The 18,439-nt window shown below is 43.8% G+C and overlaps 1 protein-coding gene across 17 annotated transcripts in view; it reads right to left on the bottom strand.

Annotated features, from left to right (window-relative positions):
- MAGI1 (membrane associated guanylate kinase, WW and PDZ domain containing 1) overlaps window positions 1-18,439 on the bottom strand; it is a 333,885-nt gene that overhangs the window by 69,002 nt on the left and 246,444 nt on the right. For all 17 annotated transcript variants that reach the window (XM_062585950.1, XM_062585942.1, XM_062585943.1 and 14 more), the window contains exons 4-6: window positions 8,311-8,517; window positions 4,500-4,710; window positions 948-1,030 (exon numbers count right to left, since the gene is read on the bottom strand). In XM_062585950.1, the coding sequence (XP_062441934.1) occupies window positions 948-1,030; window positions 4,500-4,710; window positions 8,311-8,517 (501 nt within the window). The remainder of the gene's footprint in view (window positions 1-947; window positions 1,031-4,499; window positions 4,711-8,310; window positions 8,518-18,439) is intronic.

The raw sequence follows: 18,439 nt of genomic DNA, 5'->3' as shown, positions 1-18,439 counted from the left end.
CAGACACAGGTTGAGCTCCGGGGCAAACGAGCCTCTGAAAGCTTACGCCGAGACTTACCAACCTCCTCTTTAAATTGCCAGCAAAGCTTAACTGCAAGGAGGAGGGTGTTCTGCCTGCGAACAGCATGATTTAACGTTGTAAGCCCTTGCAACTTTAAGACCTGTCTACCACGCTAACACTGTGCCAGCTAAAATTATGGGTTAAATACCACCATCTCATTTGGTCAACAGACCAAACTTTGCAAGCAGTTTTTCCAAAATGTTTAAGTTATCTTTATCACGAGTCCCCTTCTTCTTCCAGTGCCTCCTTAAGGATGCAGGGAGAGAACCTTCTTCATCAGTCATGCATTCGGCTGCTCTAAATTGGACAGTGGCTTGCATTTCCAGCATCTCAAGGAATACAAAATTACATCAGTGGAAATTATCAGGGGTTAAAAATCTGGAATTTCAAACTGAATTTGTCTTCGGCAATCTTAAGTGGACTGTCAGAATTTAACATTAAGGGTGAAGCAATTGAGCTATTTCTGCTCTCATAAGGAAATAACAACACAACTCTCTTGATTCTTATAAAACAGGCTGTCGAAGCGTAACACAACGGAGCACGGAGAGACTCGGTCGCTCTCCTCCTCCACCAGGATCCAAGCGGTGAGCACGCTGGAAAGCTGGATCTTGTTCACCATCAGCAACTATTTGAACAGCTTTGCAGAAACAGAGATGCTTCTTACTTCCAATACCTACGATTTTTATTACAAGAGCTGCAATCTTGATGGCAATCTTACATGCACAGACAGTGTTTTTAGCAATCATTACTATGCACTTACTCAAACCCTTTCACCTCTTCTTTAGCATTTCTGAACACAGGCTATGGAAAAGGGGAAGAGGGAAGGGAGAAAGCTATTTAGAAATGGACCAAACACCTTGTTATTTCATGATTTTCATTTTCTTACCATCATCTTCACATTCTTCTAGAGGCTTTTGCTGTTTGTTCAGGCACCGTGGATCTAGCCAAGATGTTGTTTTTGTATTATGGCTGGAAACCAAAAATGAAAATACGACCTTTGTTAATAAACTAGAGCTGAAGTATCAGTGACATAAGAGTATATATCCTCTTTACTATTCAACAGACCTGAAGGCATACTTTCGCTTCAGAAGAAATAGAATTACAATCTGATGTTTTGCAAGCTAGTCTACAAAATCACAAGAATCTTGGCCTTGAAAGAATAAAAGTGAAAAGTAAAAAAGGTAACACATAAGAATCAGCATTAGTGCCTAGGAGAGCGCATGTGAAAGCTGCAGTATCACAATATTTCCAAACTTCTGCCTGTGGTTTGCTTTTTAATTCCAGGAGCTATCTCATAAATCCTTTGTCTCCTAATGAAAAGACAGAAAAGTATTTTCCCTTCCTCCATAAAAGACACAGCAACCTTTCTCACTGCAAAAGACACTTCTGACGTTTGTTCAGATTTGACCCAAGTATTAGTCAAAAATCAAAATTTCCAAGGAAAATTTTCAATCGCACAAACAAAAATGCTCCATCAAAGCCTTTGATGGAAGCTGAACAACTTCGCTCTCAACTCTTCCTTTCGCCAAGTCCCCCGACAGTGTCACGATGCCAGTCCCAGGGGTGACGGCTGCACAATAAACAGGCTTTAAACAAATATTCAAGAAATTATTTCCTCTCAGCATTTGATTTGCATATGGAGAAAAGTGAGTAGTAAAACACCTCCTCTTCAACTTCATGGCATCTTAGACCGACCTGCAAAGATAACCCCCCTGCTCTCGATACCTCATGTTTCTAGCTTAGCCTTTAACATCGCTTAGCGGTTTTGAGTTCCAGTATCATGCAAGGCTACTTACCTCTCCTTCCAGGTCTCGGAGAGGTTTACAACCTTAAACTAAGCCTCAGCCTCGCGAAGCAGGAAAAGCTGCCTTGAGCACTACGATCCTCTAGGAACTAACTACTGACCAGCAGACTCTGATTTTACCGGAAAAACATACAGCTGCCCTGCTTTTGGAGTGCTTAAAAAAAACCTCCTTGTTTTACACATTCTGTTACCCAGCCCTCCCAAGGCCGGATGAACAAACTCGTTTAATTCTCCTGCATACTTCACAGCAATTAATCACCAACTAGAAAACTGAATGGCAGAAATTTAGCAAGTCAGGCAAATTAACAGCAATAAAGCAGAGGAGTTCTGCCAACTTATAAATAAGGAAGTCTGTAGTCTATTTGAGAAAAGTGTGGTGGGAGGAGAGCGAGGAAATATTTGCATATTTCGTGCAACTGTCTCTCTAACCGCAAGACTCAAAACAGTGAGGTTTGCTGAGGCATAGAAAGTTTAGCTAAATACCTTCCAAATGATGCACTCAGAGGGACAGGATGATGTCAGACCCGTAGCACGGACAGCGCTACATGCAGGATACTGAGAGGCTAGGACACTTTGGGTAACAGAAATCCCAGTGCACCACAGAAATACATCTCAAAAGCCAGACTGCTTTGGCTACAGTCCAGCAGGATTAGTTATCTGGTGCTCAGCTCTGGCCCACTGGACCTGCGCAAGCCCAGCGACTTGCTGAACCAAAGCACCAGAGGTGATGGTATAGACATCTTAGCCACCGTGGGTCCACACAGCTCATTAGCTTGCTCTCTTAATTTGATCAAAAGTCAAACTAAGTTGTTCCTAGGCTCAGGATGTCCCTAGAAATAACAGAATTGCATTTATTGTACGCTTCGCCTATGCTAACACACCCTTGCACAAAATCCCCTCCCTGTGCATACGTATCCTTGAAACGGTCAGTCTGCGCTGCAGGAAAGAAAGCAGTTGGTGTGCTACCACGCTTTCAGGTCAGCTCCCAAACTATGTTATGCAGGCTGCTTTTCCACCATATATATGATTTTCCTGCAAAAAGGTTGAACAAATTATTCAAGGCTCTCCAGTGCTGCACTGCTAAGAGACTGTACATGCATACAGAGCACAGCGGCCATGGGGTCTGATCTTAGTTTTGGGGAAAATCGATGGCAGCAGCAGCACCCCTTGCCGAAGCACCTGTTGAGAGGGATGGCGGGGGTCCACGCTGGGACATGGAAAGGAGCAACCAGCTGCCTGGGCAGCATCAACGCCCAACATCTGCCCTCATCCAGGGAGGAAAATGGCAAGCTGGATGGGGTATTACTCAGACCGTTTAATATACATCAAAGCCAGAAAGTACTCCAAAGAACGAGGCACCCTGAGGATGCAATGAGCACCAGAATATCATGTTCAGGGTAACAAACACATTTCAGTTGCATCTGAAATGCAGCAGATAGGAATTTGCACTGTGCCTTCCTGACTTTTATATAAGGGAGCTAGGTGAAGTCTTTCAGGTAACTGAGAGCACCCTGAAAAAATGACCTGTCTTACTGCAGCCCTTTCCTGGCCAGGAAAGAGCTGCTGCACGCGTTCCACCCTCCCAGCCTCTCAAATCTTTCATCACTCTTTTTTGATGCGTTCCCCTGCCACTACTGCCATGGAGAAACCTTTCCTTTTAGGACTTCTCGTTGGCCCCATCCAGAAGTTCCCCCTCTAGAGCATGGGTAGGGCTGTTCCTGCCATAATCCAGCATAACTCTCCTACATGCCAGGACAAGTGTTAACCCAGGAGGTTCCTCTGTACTAACTGATCTAGTCACTGGTTTTTAGTACACAAAGAGTCTCAGTTTCCAGGATTGCATTAGACAGACCATCAAAATTAAAATCGATTCTTCACCCCTTTGTCTACTAGTGCAGCTGAAGGCTTGAGTTTCAAATGCTATTTGAATTTTAATGAATAGCTAAACCATGCAAGAAGTCTCTCCAACTAACAGGTTTCATTATATAAGTTACTCCTATCTGAATAAATATAGATGAGTATAATTAGAGATTATTATTTATAACATGAAAAATCAATATCACCTTAAAGCTGCTGACAGCACACAACTATCAGACAAAGACTGCAGAGTGCCAGGTACTTCTCCTCTTCCAAACTTACTGTTCCTGCTTTGCACTGAGCAAATCACAGGAGCACAGTGACACATCTGGGCTGTTTACTCTGACGAGAGGAGAAGACGCAAAGCCAGTCCTCCGGCTCTGCTACCACCTGAACGCGACTGGAGGGATTCCTGCTCCACAACACACAGGGGCAGGCTCCAGGAATGAGCTCTCGCCCCTTGCAACGAGGAGCTTTCTTTCCACCCTTGAAAACAACTGGCCCATATTTTATAACTGTCTGTTGCTTTTGTAAAATGAGCAATTCCCCCCACCTTTGAACTCTGGAGTAACTTGGATGCTAATCCAATCAGGAAACGCAAAAACACTGCGTAAACAGTAAAAAACATAACCAACCATATACACATAACCATATACATAACCATAACCATATACACTAAATATTTAATACATACACACACAATGCATCCACAGAGGTTTACTTATGCCCAGAGAGAGGGAGATAAAGAAGAATTAGAACAACAAAAATGTGCTTTACTCTATAAAATAGACTTCTCCGTTCTCGGTGTAGGCCATCTCCCAGTTTTCCGGCAGAGGACCTAGGTTATCCTCAGCAGGAGGAGGTAGGTATTGAGGGAGGTTCTGAGATGGTTCCGTGGTGGGAACGTTGGTGTGGCTATCAATCACAGACAGCGGGGCTCTCTCTCGTGTGATATGCGTGTTATGCTCGTCTTGGTCACCAGACTCTGCTGTGGAATAAACAAACAAAAGTAAATTTGAAAATCACAGTATTTTTCTCCTCCCATTTGCTTCTCCAGGTTTTCCCTGGCAATTTTATTTTAAAAGGTTCTTGCTTTGTATTATGCAAGACACAGCAACAGATGAACAGAGGGCAGAGGCTCTGCAGAGTCTTTTTGCCAGCGCGGACGAGTTTGCTTTGCCCTCTCTGCCAGCCAGATCTTTGCCAGAGCAAACCAGGAACTGCGGTCAGCTACTGTTTACACTAATAGGCCCTGCTGAGCTACCAAAATCTTCCAAGCTGTCTGAGGCCAAGGCTCATTGATGTAGATGACTTCAATAGGCTTCTGAGCAGGCTTACAGGTCGCTCCTGCAGTGCCAATCGTGGGACAGGCGTTAGAAGGCTAAAATTTCCTGTTTGAAGAATGATCAAAAGGGGAGATCTTTACAAGTGCAGAAGGTAACCAGAAGCTGAAAGTCAACAAGCTAATGGTCTCATTCAGTGCAATGTTTTCTTGAATTAAAAATGCAAGTGAATGCCAGCACTGTACCATGCGTCCACATGTCGCTGCTCCCAATAGCCTACATTGTCCATCTATGGAGTTTCGTTCCACTGCTCGTGACAGTATCCTTCCACTCAGATTACTCAGGAGTATTTCACGATGTATCTGGCTCTACCCCATTTAAAGAAAGATGGTGCTTACATCCATGCAATTGAGCTGTAGCTACAAAACAATGCTGCCTATTCCCTCCATCCCTAATACCATTGGAAATGCCCCTCCAAAACTAACGTCTGTCCTCCAAAATCCTTTGCAAGGAAGTTTTGGCAGCAACTAACCAATTCTAACGTTGCTCCAGTGTCTAGTAAAGGGGTTTCCAAAGATAGAAGGAAACTGTAGTAGTCCTTCCAAATCATCTGAGATGACCTGCAAGTCACCAGACCACTAGTTTCCAATACAGCCACAGGCAATACAAATCAAGCAAGCAATGCTAAGGCCAGCGTCGTACTTTGCAACATCACTACGTCGAGACTGAAAGGGCTCACAGCAAAGACCTCAGCTCTGCTCTCCAGACTGGAGATGCCTCAGCTCCTCAGTTCAAAGCCCAGGGCCTTGTTTCAGAGGATCTGTTGGCAGCAGCTCCTGTGCCACTCCCACTCTGTGTGCTCCCTCTGTGAAAGGGTGCAAAAAAGACAAGATACTGATAATTATAAACTGGGGAGAGGAAAGAAAAAGATCTAGACTATACCAGTGCCCTCAACTGTCTGCTTTCTAGCCTTCCTGCTGTGCTGTATTTTTAGGTAGATGCTGACAAGCTAAAGAAGTTGGAGCGTGAATGAATCATCGCCAGCTTAAACCGTGAGTGTAAACATGCCAAACCCTGAAAAACACAAGTCACTGACAGGTCTTCTGCGGAAGCGAGAACATTTTTATATGGCTAGCACAGTTACACATGAAATAAGCGTAAGGAATCATTTTGGTATAAGAGAAATAACTCTCTTTTCTTGATTCTGTGCCCATTTAATGGAGGCAAGGGGCCAGGGTGTGATACTGTTATGATAAATTAACTGCATCTTCCAGTATTTCATCTTGTGAAGAAAAATGAGGATGACAAATGATGCTGCAATCAATTCAGGGGCACCATGCTGAATCACTTCAAGAGGAACACCTCTCATCAGAGGCAGGTAGAAAAGAGGTCAAACAGCATCTCAGAACAGCTTCCTGCCAAAAACAGATCTCGAGACTGGGGCTGAGGGAGTTGCCGTGCCATAGTACGTGAGAAACTATCCTCAGGCACAATGTTTTGTAAATGAGCTGAAAAGCGATTTTGGTTTGGAAAAATACAATGGGTAAAACCAAAGCAGAGTACAAACCTCAAAGTCACTACGTAGTTTGGTCCTGCAAGGGGGTCCGGTCTGGGAACCTACCAGGCCAAATACCAAATAGTCTGTGATCACAACTGGAACGGCTCTGAGTATAATGATGATGAATATGGCCAGGGGCACAAAGGCCTACCTCTCTGCCTAAATCCTTTTAAAGCTCTGTCTGGCGGTTAGAACCACGACTGTACTAGGAAGTAATTGCACGATAGCTGGTACAATTCATCTGAGGCTGAAACGGAAAATTATTATGGTAGTGGGAAGCAACCAGAAGATGAAGAGCCAACACTGCCTGAATTCCCATCTCCAGTCTTTCACCAACCTGCTATATTGGTACAAATCCCCAGGGACTAAGTGCCCACGATACTAGCACCCACAGCAACCAGCTGTGAAAGGCTTGAAGGTGCGATAGTGCTGCTTGCTAAGTACCTACCTCATATAGAGCTAGGAAGATGGATTCAGTGCTCAAAAACTGAGCTAAGTAAAGCTCTGTCAAAGCAGTAAGAAATTCTGGGTTGGCAGACAGAGAAGTGCTCCTGCTCCTTGGAGTTTCAGGTATCTCCTGCTGATTTTTATGGAAACTCAACAGATCTCTGAAATATGCTCAGAAACAAACTTCAAATCTGCCTGTGCACAACCCTTGACTTCAGACCGCAAAAGCTGCCAGTGACCTTAAAGCCAATGCATGAGTGGGAGTGAGATTTATGTTCAGGCAGAAGGATAGCATGGGAAGGAGCACAGGTCTTCAGCAAAACAGAGAGCTTGCATCCCACTTCAGCCCTCCTCCCCACAACAAGCTGCCTTCAGTTTGCCGGAAGGTACCTTGGAGAAAGAGGATGGAGTCGCTGGATGTGCTGGCTCTCTCTAGGCGTGAGGAAGGGGAAAGGATGGCAACATATTTTGTAAGGAGCAAAAAATCATTTCAAACGTTCGTGTGTCCTTTGACATCGTAAGTCTTTACGTGCTTCTTTTTGATAAAGACCTCTGCATTTGCCAGCAACCAAACGATTAACTCAGAGTACAAGGGGATGTAGAAGTGTTATCCATAATTTCTACCAGACATCATTCCACCATTCTGCACTTAAACTTCTGTCATTTGTCTCAATGGAGTAATTTAGATCTACATTAGAGAAACTGAAAGCAGAATTTGGCTGACTGTACAACAGACAATCTTTGAAAGAACATGAATGCACCCTTAATGACAAAAGTGCATACTACCAGAGAATATCTGTTAAAAAGTCTCAATTATTCTTCACAGTAAAGATGCCTACTCAGAAACCCAGCAGTTTCCAGTGCTAGAGGACTTCAAGATGTAATACTGTAAAGTGTTTCCCCCCCCTCCAAAAAAGAAAGAAACAAATTTCATTTGTACATATTCCTTCTCAAATTCTGCCCATCACTAACAACAGCTACCCAGAAGGGGAAAAAAAAAAAAAAAAAAAGAAAAAAGAAAGCAAGCAACTAATGCATTTGAGGCTTTTTTCAGATTTTTATCTTCCAGCCCAGTCTGGCATAGCCTTCTTAGAAGACACAACTGTTCATGTGATTGTCAATATCAGGACACCTGCCATCCAGGTGCTGTGGGTCTTTTTTTTTTTTTTTTTTTTTTCACAGAATTGAAACTTTTGAAGGAAATCTATTAAAGAAACAAAACAACCCCCCAAAAAACTGAATTCCAAAACCCTTCCCCACCACGCGGCCTGTCTTACAGGCTGCAGTAGTCTGGGTTTACCTGTGAAGCTACTGCTCATTTCAGGTACATCATCCTCTTCCTCATTCTCCGTGTGCACTATGCCAGCATTTTGCATATCATTGTAGGACTTGGTCCGCTTTGGAGTCGACTGCTTGGAGCCGGGCGGCAGGTTTTGCAGTGCATCGATGGAAGTCACTTTCCCACTGACGGGCTGGCTCGGAGGCTTGGGCGTTCCATAATAGTTACCTAGGCAATAAAAGCGCATTTGCATGTTCAAAAGCGAGCAGTTTCTAGCAGCAAAATTCCTATTTTATTTTCTTTCCAGTCCCATCAAAATCTCTGCCTCTCCCTACAAAGAAATAGATAAACTTACACATGCCCTTCCTGTTTTTTTTCAAGGCATATTTCATCTCGAGAGCGGGCACGGAAATGTGTCGTGCCTTTTAAGCTATTCTTGTTGAATCTAAAAGGAGAAGCAAGGGTTGCATTGTTTAGGTGCACTCAGCGTACAAGGGCTAAAACAAAAGGCAGCCGCGGTGAATAGCAAAACTTCATCTCGTTACATCTGAATTTCAATTAGTAGCCTTTTTTACGTGCATGCACCCACACAATGCTTTGGCAGATCTGGAGTGAGCCCTGCAGAAAATAAAAAATTCATGACTGCTATCACCCAGAGAAGTGATGAAAGCTCGATGGCCTGCTTTAATACACAGGTTCTTTGCGGGTGTTGCATTTAAAAAAACAAAAACTAGTCTCTCCCTGAAAGAAAACTTTGTCAAAGGAAAGAAAGGGAAAGCTACCACGTGGCACTTGCTTTCTTCAAAGAGGAAATTCAGCAGTTGGGGTCAGCTTGGGTAGAAGTGAACCACCAGCTCTTAAAGGAAAAGTCTGAGGGACAAAGACACACCTGCATTTACACCAACAAACAGCTCCTGCAGCTGTCACCAGAGGTTGCACATGCAGCAGCAAAAAGCTCTGGGGACTCTCTGCTGCTGTTCTATTGCCAGTGGAAGAAATGCAGAACAAGTGCAGGTCATTCAAGCCAGTGTATTGCAAGGGGGTATTTCAGGGTTTCCATTCCACTTCACAACACGTTAGCACTTGACTTGCATTGAAACTACAAATAGGAGCCGGAGGCCTCGGACTGGTTCCCCCATCAGGGCATTACAATGACATATGATATGCAAGAGTTTTACAAGAAAATTCACGTCTATTATAAAATCAACAATTATCCAGATGTTCCCTTTCAAGAGTTATCATATATTCTTGTTTGCCACCTTCAAACTCCAAAAATGGACTTTAATATTCTCCCTATACTCTCTGGGACACCGCAGTATAAAAGATTGATCTCAGTCTGCACCGCCTTTCCCTCCCGCATAACTGTGTACAAACATACGTGGGTATGCACACACAGAGCTTCAGCTCCAGTGCGAAACTCTTCTCTAAAATCCACACGTAAGAGTCGATTACATTCTTAGATCTATCTCCATAGGTTAAGAATAACATGAAAGCACGAGAGTTTCTCAGTGTTTTCAACATGTAATGACATCATATTTTTATTACCTGCAGATGTTGATACAGACTCAAGTTCAAAACAACATGCACTGATTTTAGTTCACAAAAACTGGCTGCATGTCAAACCCATTTCGCTGGCTGACGTGCCCTTCCTGCCAGGGCATCTGCATCCCTTACAGCTGTGATGCTGCAGGTGTTGCCAGTGCTGGGGCAAGGCTGCATGGAGCCACGCGTGCTCCAGCGCTTGCAGGTCTCAACCGCCAGCCCTGGGATGTCTCTGGACACACCAGGAACGAGGGAGATGGAAACCACCTTGGCTCCAGCTGGCACTGCGGGAAGGACAGTTTGGACACGCATTGCCATCTTACCCCTCACTGATGACTTCCAAGGAGAGAAAACACCTTTTTTCCCAGAGCTGGGCCTCGAGAAGCTGGAGGAGCTCCTCTCTGCAAGTTTTCACAGCCCGAGTACTAGGACAGCAACACGTGCAGGCTTGTCTTAACAAGGTGTGTTCGAGTCTGTACACAACGTCGGGGATTCAGCTCCATAAGAGCAGCGACACCCTGCAACGCTTTCATCTTCTGCTCATCATTTCAGAAACTTAAATGTACATTGATGCATAATTTATAGCAAGAAGGAAATTGCTTCTTCTGGAAAGAGCTTCTAATGGGGATGGAGGCTTCTAAAGCAGGTTGCAGTCTCTGCTAGAGAAATGATTCTTATGCTCTACATACTGCAAATGTATTTTGTATAAAATGAGGAGGAAATGGGAGAGAGCGCAAGGGCAAAAATACAAAGGTGGGGCATAAAAAACAATTTATCTCAATTTCATCCTATCTTCTTTTGCATTTCTCCAGAAGAATGCTACTACTTTGGGTTTTTTCCTTTTTTTGTTCCTTTTTAAAACATGTGTTTTATAAGGATGTTAATACTCAACGCACATATCTACGTCTTTGCGAGATACATGACTGCAGCTTTTTATCCATAGCTCTGAACACCAGTATTTTGTGTGAAATATATCTTAGGTATATTGTAAATGGCTAAGTTCAGAAGTCTGCAATGGATGCAACCCAGCGAGCAGAAGGGATGTAGGCATGTGGCCAGCGTGCTTTCCCCCCGCCCCCTCTCCTTAGATAAGGAGGGAGCACAGACATTACAACCCCTCCTCCAGGGTTTTCTCCTTAGGAAGAAAGCTATGATGATATCTTTGAGTTTGCTCTTTTTCAGTTCTTCTAGCATCAAGCAAGGCTGGATTCCCTCTCACAGTCCACGGATTAAAACTCAGAAAACCTTGCTCAGAACAAAATTGTTAAAAGGCCTCTCTAAAGCAAACACTCCAGCTCATGATGAAGAACTGTAAAAGCAAGCTCAACCCTGAACTTTCAAGCATCAATCTGTCAATATTTATGGAAAAAAAATCTATATAAATACGCTTTTACTGTGTTTCGTGAACAACTTGTAAGCCTAAAGAAGGGGCCAACTTCGTAGCCAGTGCGATTTGTACTGAATATCCAATCAGCTCTAATTATTAACAGCACATTACACGTCCATACACAACCATCTGTCATCGTGAAGGGTCCCAACGCATTTCACAAACTCATCGCAATTATGGCAGCGTGGCCCGGGGCGCTGAGCTCCCACCACTGCTCAGGTGAAGCTCTGCAAACCTGCCGGGGACAGTGCCCACCGTGTGAGAGCTGGAAAAGAGCAACTCGTCCCCCAGACGGAAGAAGTTATTTTGAGCCAGACTCAAAAAATCTCAAATTTTCTGTGAAAATCCCAAATCTGAATCATCTAACATGTCAGAAACTGTACGTTTTTCCGACTCCTGCAGAAACTGTTCCCAAACCTTATCCTCTTCTCATTCACATTTGGACACTACCTACAGTAATTTAATTAGTATCTAATATCGATGCATTTGCTCAACAGATGCACATACCATAACTAAATTCCTTGTCATCACCTTCCACTAACCCTCATTCTATCCGGTCCCTTGGTACTTAAATTTATTTAACCATGACTGAGTTTTGATGGGAGCTTGTGCAGCAAAGAGCGTGACTTGATCCATGCTCTGTAAAGCATCACTCAGGGGAGGGCATAAAAATACCAACAACAATGAAAAAAACCAGAACAGCTATTTGGAGCTGACTTCTTTTCACCTCCTTATCTGAAAGCACGGGGAGCTTACGCATTTTAGTATCGCGCACGGTAATTAGAATGCGGCAACAGCTAATCACACAAGAGTTCCCGTCCTCTTAGTGCTTCTTCCTCCGTCAAGCGGCGCGATAATCCATGAGCGCGATGTATGGCAGCTCCTGCCCTGTCCTGCAGCTCGTGAACTCAAACAAACATTTTATAAGCCCAGGAGCAATGAAAATAATCTGTCTTGCAATATTTCAAAGTAGCGACAAAATGTTCCCACCAAAAACAACGCTCCCCTGAAGGGCAGCAAGCTTCTCAGGCCCCCTCCTATTGCTTGTTTCTGGGACCAGGAATCTGATACTTAATTCACAAAAATATGCCAAGTAGCTGCTTCCTTAAAGTCTCATCTCGGCGGGAAGCAGAGCTGGGACTGGGAGTGCAGCTGTCTCACAAGAAAGTACTGAGCAAGAAGCTCCCAGTGCTTCTACGTCCACTGACTCCTGCTGGGAGGTGTAATACTGCAATCATTAAAAAAGCCCTCAAACCCCTCCGTGCGGCACGGAGGACCCTGCATCCATACAAAGTGTACCTGATCTTCGAGGCTCCAACGCTCTGCGTTCACAAGGCTCTCAGTATTCACTCATGCTTTACAACGGGTCTGCAATGTCCTGTGCTCATGCAAATGGGCATTCGGGCAAAGAGACTTGGAAATAAGCAGCAAAATTAAGCAAGGCCTCGACATGAAGGCTCCAAGTGTAATTAGTAATATAATTGGGTTTTCTTCCTGAGATGCAGCTCTTCTTCCCACACTCCACAAGAACCCAAACGTTTGGCCTTTAATTTCAGCAGCAGAGCCTCTGCCCACCTACAGCCAGCACGGGCGCTCGAGTCTGATTAGCAGCGGAGGAACCGATTCCCAGGAGCAGAGCGTCTGCTCCCGCGTGGCGTCCGTTCCCTTCCCAGATCCTAGTTTGCTCCAGATTTCCGCGTTCAGCTGACAGATCTGGCTGCTGTCTGCGGGATGCACCTAGCTGCAGCTGCACATTGATTAGCAATTGCCTGCAGGAAATTCAGAGTATCCAGGCAACCGGGAGGCGGCCGCGGCTACAGCAGCTGGATTGGGAAGCAAAACACAGGCAGCCAGGGAGAGCTCAGAGAGACGAACCTCTTGCCTATGCAAATCCAACCTGCTGCAAACAGCAGATCTTCTGTTAACTTTGTGGCAATTGAGAATGGGGTTAACTAAAAGATCAGTCAGGATTTTTTTTATTATTATTATTTGTTTAAGATTAGCCAGAATGTTGCAATATGCAAATTTCAATTTACATCTGAAATCTAACGTGCAAACACACCAGAATTAGTACCCTTATAGGCAACGGCAGCGTAGCACAAAAATCACCTGCAGATCAAGATCAGTCTGATTTATCCTGATTTCTCCTGTAGTGAGATATCAACAACTATTGCCACATGGCTTTTGTTAACACATGTGTCCAGCTAGGTGCAAACACGTTTAATGCATCAAAAAGTCTAGCAACTTTAAATGAAGTAAGGATACTTAAAATAGCATGTAAGAAGTAAGATCTTGGTGACATGAGAATGAGATGACTATGTAAGCTCAGAATGTTTCTTGAGCTCAGCTATAATATTAGAATATCTATTAAACATGAAAATGCATTAAAAACATAGGGAATGTGAATATACGTGTGTTTGTACATGGTATCTACAGAGAACGCAGAGAAAGTAGCTGGAACACACCACATTCAGCACAAAGCTACAGCAATCAAGAAAAACACACTTGCATCCCCGCTACGAGGCAATGTCCCGTTAACATCTTGCCCCTTGAAAGGCAGGCGCAGTCGTGGCCCAGCTCCCCGCATGTGCATGCTCTGCCGTCGGTGCTGCCACTGAGATTTGGCCCCCTACGCGAGCCAGAGGGGACATGTTGGCCCTGCGGAGCAGCTTCCCTGGCATCCCTGACCCTGGCACACAGGACCACGCTCACTTGCTCCTTTCCTGCTCCCTCACTGGCACCTGCCAAGTAGAAGAGTGGAGAACACGAGTGCTCTTAGACATCCCAACCTCTCCTTGCCATCCTTTGGTGTCAAGAGTCAGTGCTCTTCTGTGATGCTCTTAACATGTTCGCATCTCATATTCTGAAGAGTTTTAAGGGGAATTAATCAGGTGGAGTTGGATAGCATACAGCAGCCAATTGCAGCGTGGCTGCTGCAGAGATGATGTGGTTGACTAGCAGCTGCCAGGGGAAGTGTAGCTAATCCCAGAGTCTTCTGCACGTCTGGCACTGAGCAACAACGCCAAAGTGTGCCTGGCTGCTATCCATCAGCTGGTTACTGAGGGCATCCTCCATCAACCAGCATATCAGCCTGTGGTTACAGAATAAATAATAGCCTGAAATGACCTGAAGTCTAGCTTAAGAAATAACCAGCTGACTCGCAAGTTATGCTCCTTTTTGTCACACGTGTTTGGGAGCAACCTCTACCCCCAGTGTTCGTGTGTTTTAAGATAAATCAAGAAACCATGAAAAGCAAGACTGCCAATGAATAGTTGCAGACAGATTTCACATCAGAAAACTTCTTATTGAAAGCATGCACAAAGAAGCCAATCAGAAATTCAAAATAGGAGAAGTTTATAGGAAACTCAATGTCACTTGAAAAAGTTGTCAGATACTTGCATAGTTGCTTTTAAAGAAAAATAGTTACTCAGCTGCCATTCCTGTTCTTTGCAGAATGTTGTTACCAAAACGATATATGGACAATATAACAATGCTCGTGTTTAACACTGATAACTATGCACATACACAAAAATGTGTTTTCTTTCCTTCTTATCAGTAGCTAAAAAAGAACCAAAAACCGAAACATAACCCTCACAGGTAGAACGGGGTCTTTCCATAGGGCACAGATGTTAGTAAGTGGAGACTCGACATGATACATTGCAATGGCACTCAAGGAGTCATCATGATTTATTGAGTCAATCTGTAGCATGGAGACATTAATAAGCGGATCTTATCTTATTAAGCGGAACATGTTGTCCCACTGCCTGGGCACCCACAGCATCTGCCACTCCTGTTCTCCCAGTCTTCCTGTCTATGTTTTTGCCTGCCATGGACACAGCACTCATTTCAAGGTTGCACCAAGCTGGTGAGACCCACAGACTACAGAAACACCAGAAAAGCAGCAACAAAAAAAAAAGTTGCTAACAAAAGATGGGAGAGCAGGGCTAACACAGATAAACCCAAGTGGAACTAGCACATCAGATAAATTAGGCTAAAGACATCTTGATTTGAAGCATATTGCCAAATACACCTCTGTACTTCAGCTGAAATTCTAAACGCACTGTTAGGGTAATTTATTGTACTCATTAAATACCACAATCAGAGACTCTGTCTACAGTAGCCAATTTTATACGTTTTAAAAATGTTAGCAAGTCACCCCATTACATCTTAGTCATGAGACTAATGCAGATTACTTATTACTCCTCTTGGCAATCACATAACATTTGTCCTGAGAATGAAAGATGATGCCTTGACAATAATACTCTAAAACGTAATAACCCTTCACATGTTATAAAGTGCAGCACTTTTTCTCCGGAGGATCATTGAGTGCTGCGCAGGCAATCATTAACACAGCCTGGCCAGACCCCAGCGACACGGAGCCATCCCCATGCAAAATTCGGCCACTGCGCTCATCCCCCTGCGCGTTTCCGCGCGGTGCCCACCTTAACCGGGAACACGCAGCACAGCCGTCTGAAACACCGTCGCTTCCACACCCCCCCCCCCTCGTATTTGTAATAGAAGATAACTGCAGGCACAGGGTATCTGCTGAAATTTTAATGAAGAGAGAAGTAACAGTTGTTTTAATATTCTCCAGGCCAGGAACCCAAAGTATAAGGCAGTTACCTGATTTGCCCCAAGCCATTCAGCAAGCTGCGAAAGAAATGGGAATAAAATCTAGAAGTGGTGGCTCTGCTCAAAACAGCACTCCCCTGGGGTCCCTGCCAGAGCCCACAATTCAAATGCAAAAGTAATTGCTGAATAATTAGTAACCTACACAATTACTTTCATGCATCCATCAGTATTTTATGCCCTGAAGGATCAGTCAATAAATGCCTGCGATTATAATGATTATGCTTCCCTATCTACCAGAAGGCCCAAATAATGCTCGCTCTAAAAAGATTTTTCCTTCCTAATGAATATTGTCAACTGGAACGACTAACTAGTTTGAGCGTGTCACATCCAGCTTTACCAGCAGGCAGGTGATGCAAAAAGCACCAGTTCTGGAGCAACATCACAGTTGTAGGCAGGTCCTTCAGTGCTCAAGCATCAGCTCCTGGAATTGTGTGACCATATGAAAATTTAGCTCTCAATAGGGGAAAAAAGGGGGAAAGATCTAGCCTTTACCATTGAAAAGCAGCGTCTTAAAATAATAACAACAACAAAGTAACTTCAGCTTGCAGTTTCTCTTTGCAATTGCAGCACTTCCAAAACAGGTTTTTCTTTCAAAAGCTGATCTACTCTCCCACTACTTTGTGGTTCCAACTGTTCTCTGCTGTTTGTTCTTTATTCTTTCCAAATCAATTGTATCTATATCAGCAGCAAAGTTTTGAAGGCTCCTTATTTTCTAATCCCTTTCCCCTGAAGTTCTCAGTAAGTTTTATTAAAGAAATGCTCAGTATTGCATCTTTTCACACCAGGTTTTTCCCAATGCTAGTGCTAGCACCTGGGTGGCTTTATGCCTTCAAAAGGCAACCAAATAGCAGCTGCTAAAATCAGAACTTTATTGTGATTGTTTTGCTCAGAGTTTCTCACAAGCTGCTGAAACACAGTATAGAAACAGAGAGCAAACACCCACCTCCCCCAGTCACACGCAGACTTTCAGAAGTAAAGAGCCAGAAGGAATCCCAAGAAACCACCCCGAAGTCCAAACTACCACAACTTCCTTGAGCCACCTGAGCTCTTAGCTCCTGGCCACACAAAACTCTCCTTCCGCAGCTCGTAAAATCACAAATACTGGGAATACCGAGACCTTCTCAAGAGGTGCTTTTTCCCAGCAGGATCACTGTATCCAGACTGACCTCACTATCCAACCTCTTTCTTGGCCATAGTTGAAGCCGATTGTGTCCTTCCTCCTTCCTTTCCCCAGATATGAAATGTTTCTGCCTTTCTGTGGCCATCATGAGTCTGTAAGCTCTGGTCACCTCATCCAATTCCACAAAACCATGGGGTTAATGCGAGGTGGCAGAGGTTTCCCATTTAACATTACCACTCTCCATTTTACAGCATTCCCCTTCCTTCGTCTCTAAATTGCCTAATTACATTGCAACCGAAGGTAATCTCACCTTTGGAACTGTTTGACTCCCACTCAGTACAATAAGCAGCATTATTAATAATAGAAGCTAAGCATTAAAGCTATTATTTTATTGTTCTCCAGAGAGAAATAGTAGAATATTTCCCTTTTGCTGAGTTCCATACTCCCAGATTAGAATGAGGTATCACTGGCAGGGGCAGAAGTATAATCAGCTTCATCACGATAGTACATTAAAAAAATAACCAGCAAAATGTAGCTTAAAACAAACCAAAATTAAAGTCACCTCAGAATATACAGCTAGGCAGTAACAAAGACTTAGACATTAGAAGTCTAACTTTCTGGTCTCTGGTTTTTGGAAGATTTTTTTTCCCCAAAATTGCTGGTTATTGCAGCATTGAATTACACTACATTCCAAGATACAATCAAGATCAACATTGTCTTGATCAATACGCTGAAAAATAAGATTCTCCAAAGTAGCACAACAAAGTCATTAAAGAAATCTCAGAAGGCAGCAAAATCATTTCTTGAAGGTAAAAGTGAAAAATGAACATTATTTATTTCACATTACAATCAAAGAGTAATGTGTCTTGATGCATATGTGCACACATGCATCACTATTATTTTCTGTATTCTTATTGACTTTTCCTTCTGTAGAGCAGCTTTCCAGAACCACTGTGCCCCAACGTCACCAATGTCAATAAGGAAAATGGCTTCTCAGCACTTCTGAAAAATTAGTCCCTCAAAATTCAGACACTTCTATCACTCCCAGAAATGAAATGCCCATTAGACCCACGAGAAATCAACCTCATCTTCAGAAACTGAGAAGGGCAACCCAGGAAATCTGAACCGTTTAGCTGGCACTGCATATAACCACATAAGCAATGAAATGACCATGTTATAACTGCCCCAGATGAGCACAGCGCCTCCTGAAAGCGAATCCTCAGCGTGTCCCAGGAGCCGTCGGAGACGGCTACCCATTTTGCCATTGCAAGGGGGAAGGTCACGAGAACAAATAGGATCAGGGAGTAATGGCGAGAATAAATCAGCTGATTTAGTTTGAGCACCACAACAGAGAAAACTAATTTAATGTTATAATTAGAAACACGGAGAGGGAAAAGCTCATTTTGGAGAAGTGCTGCTGCTGGAATGGTAGCAATGGTGCTGATGGAGCTAATCAACTCAGAGGTGGA

Source organism: Rhea pennata, chromosome 12 (assembly GCF_028389875.1).
Source record: "Rhea pennata isolate bPtePen1 chromosome 12, bPtePen1.pri, whole genome shotgun sequence".
NCBI lineage: Eukaryota > Metazoa > Chordata > Aves > Rheiformes > Rheidae > Rhea > Rhea pennata.
The sequence above is the reverse complement of the archived record's forward strand: the minus strand, read 5'-3'. Positions and strand labels throughout refer to the sequence as shown.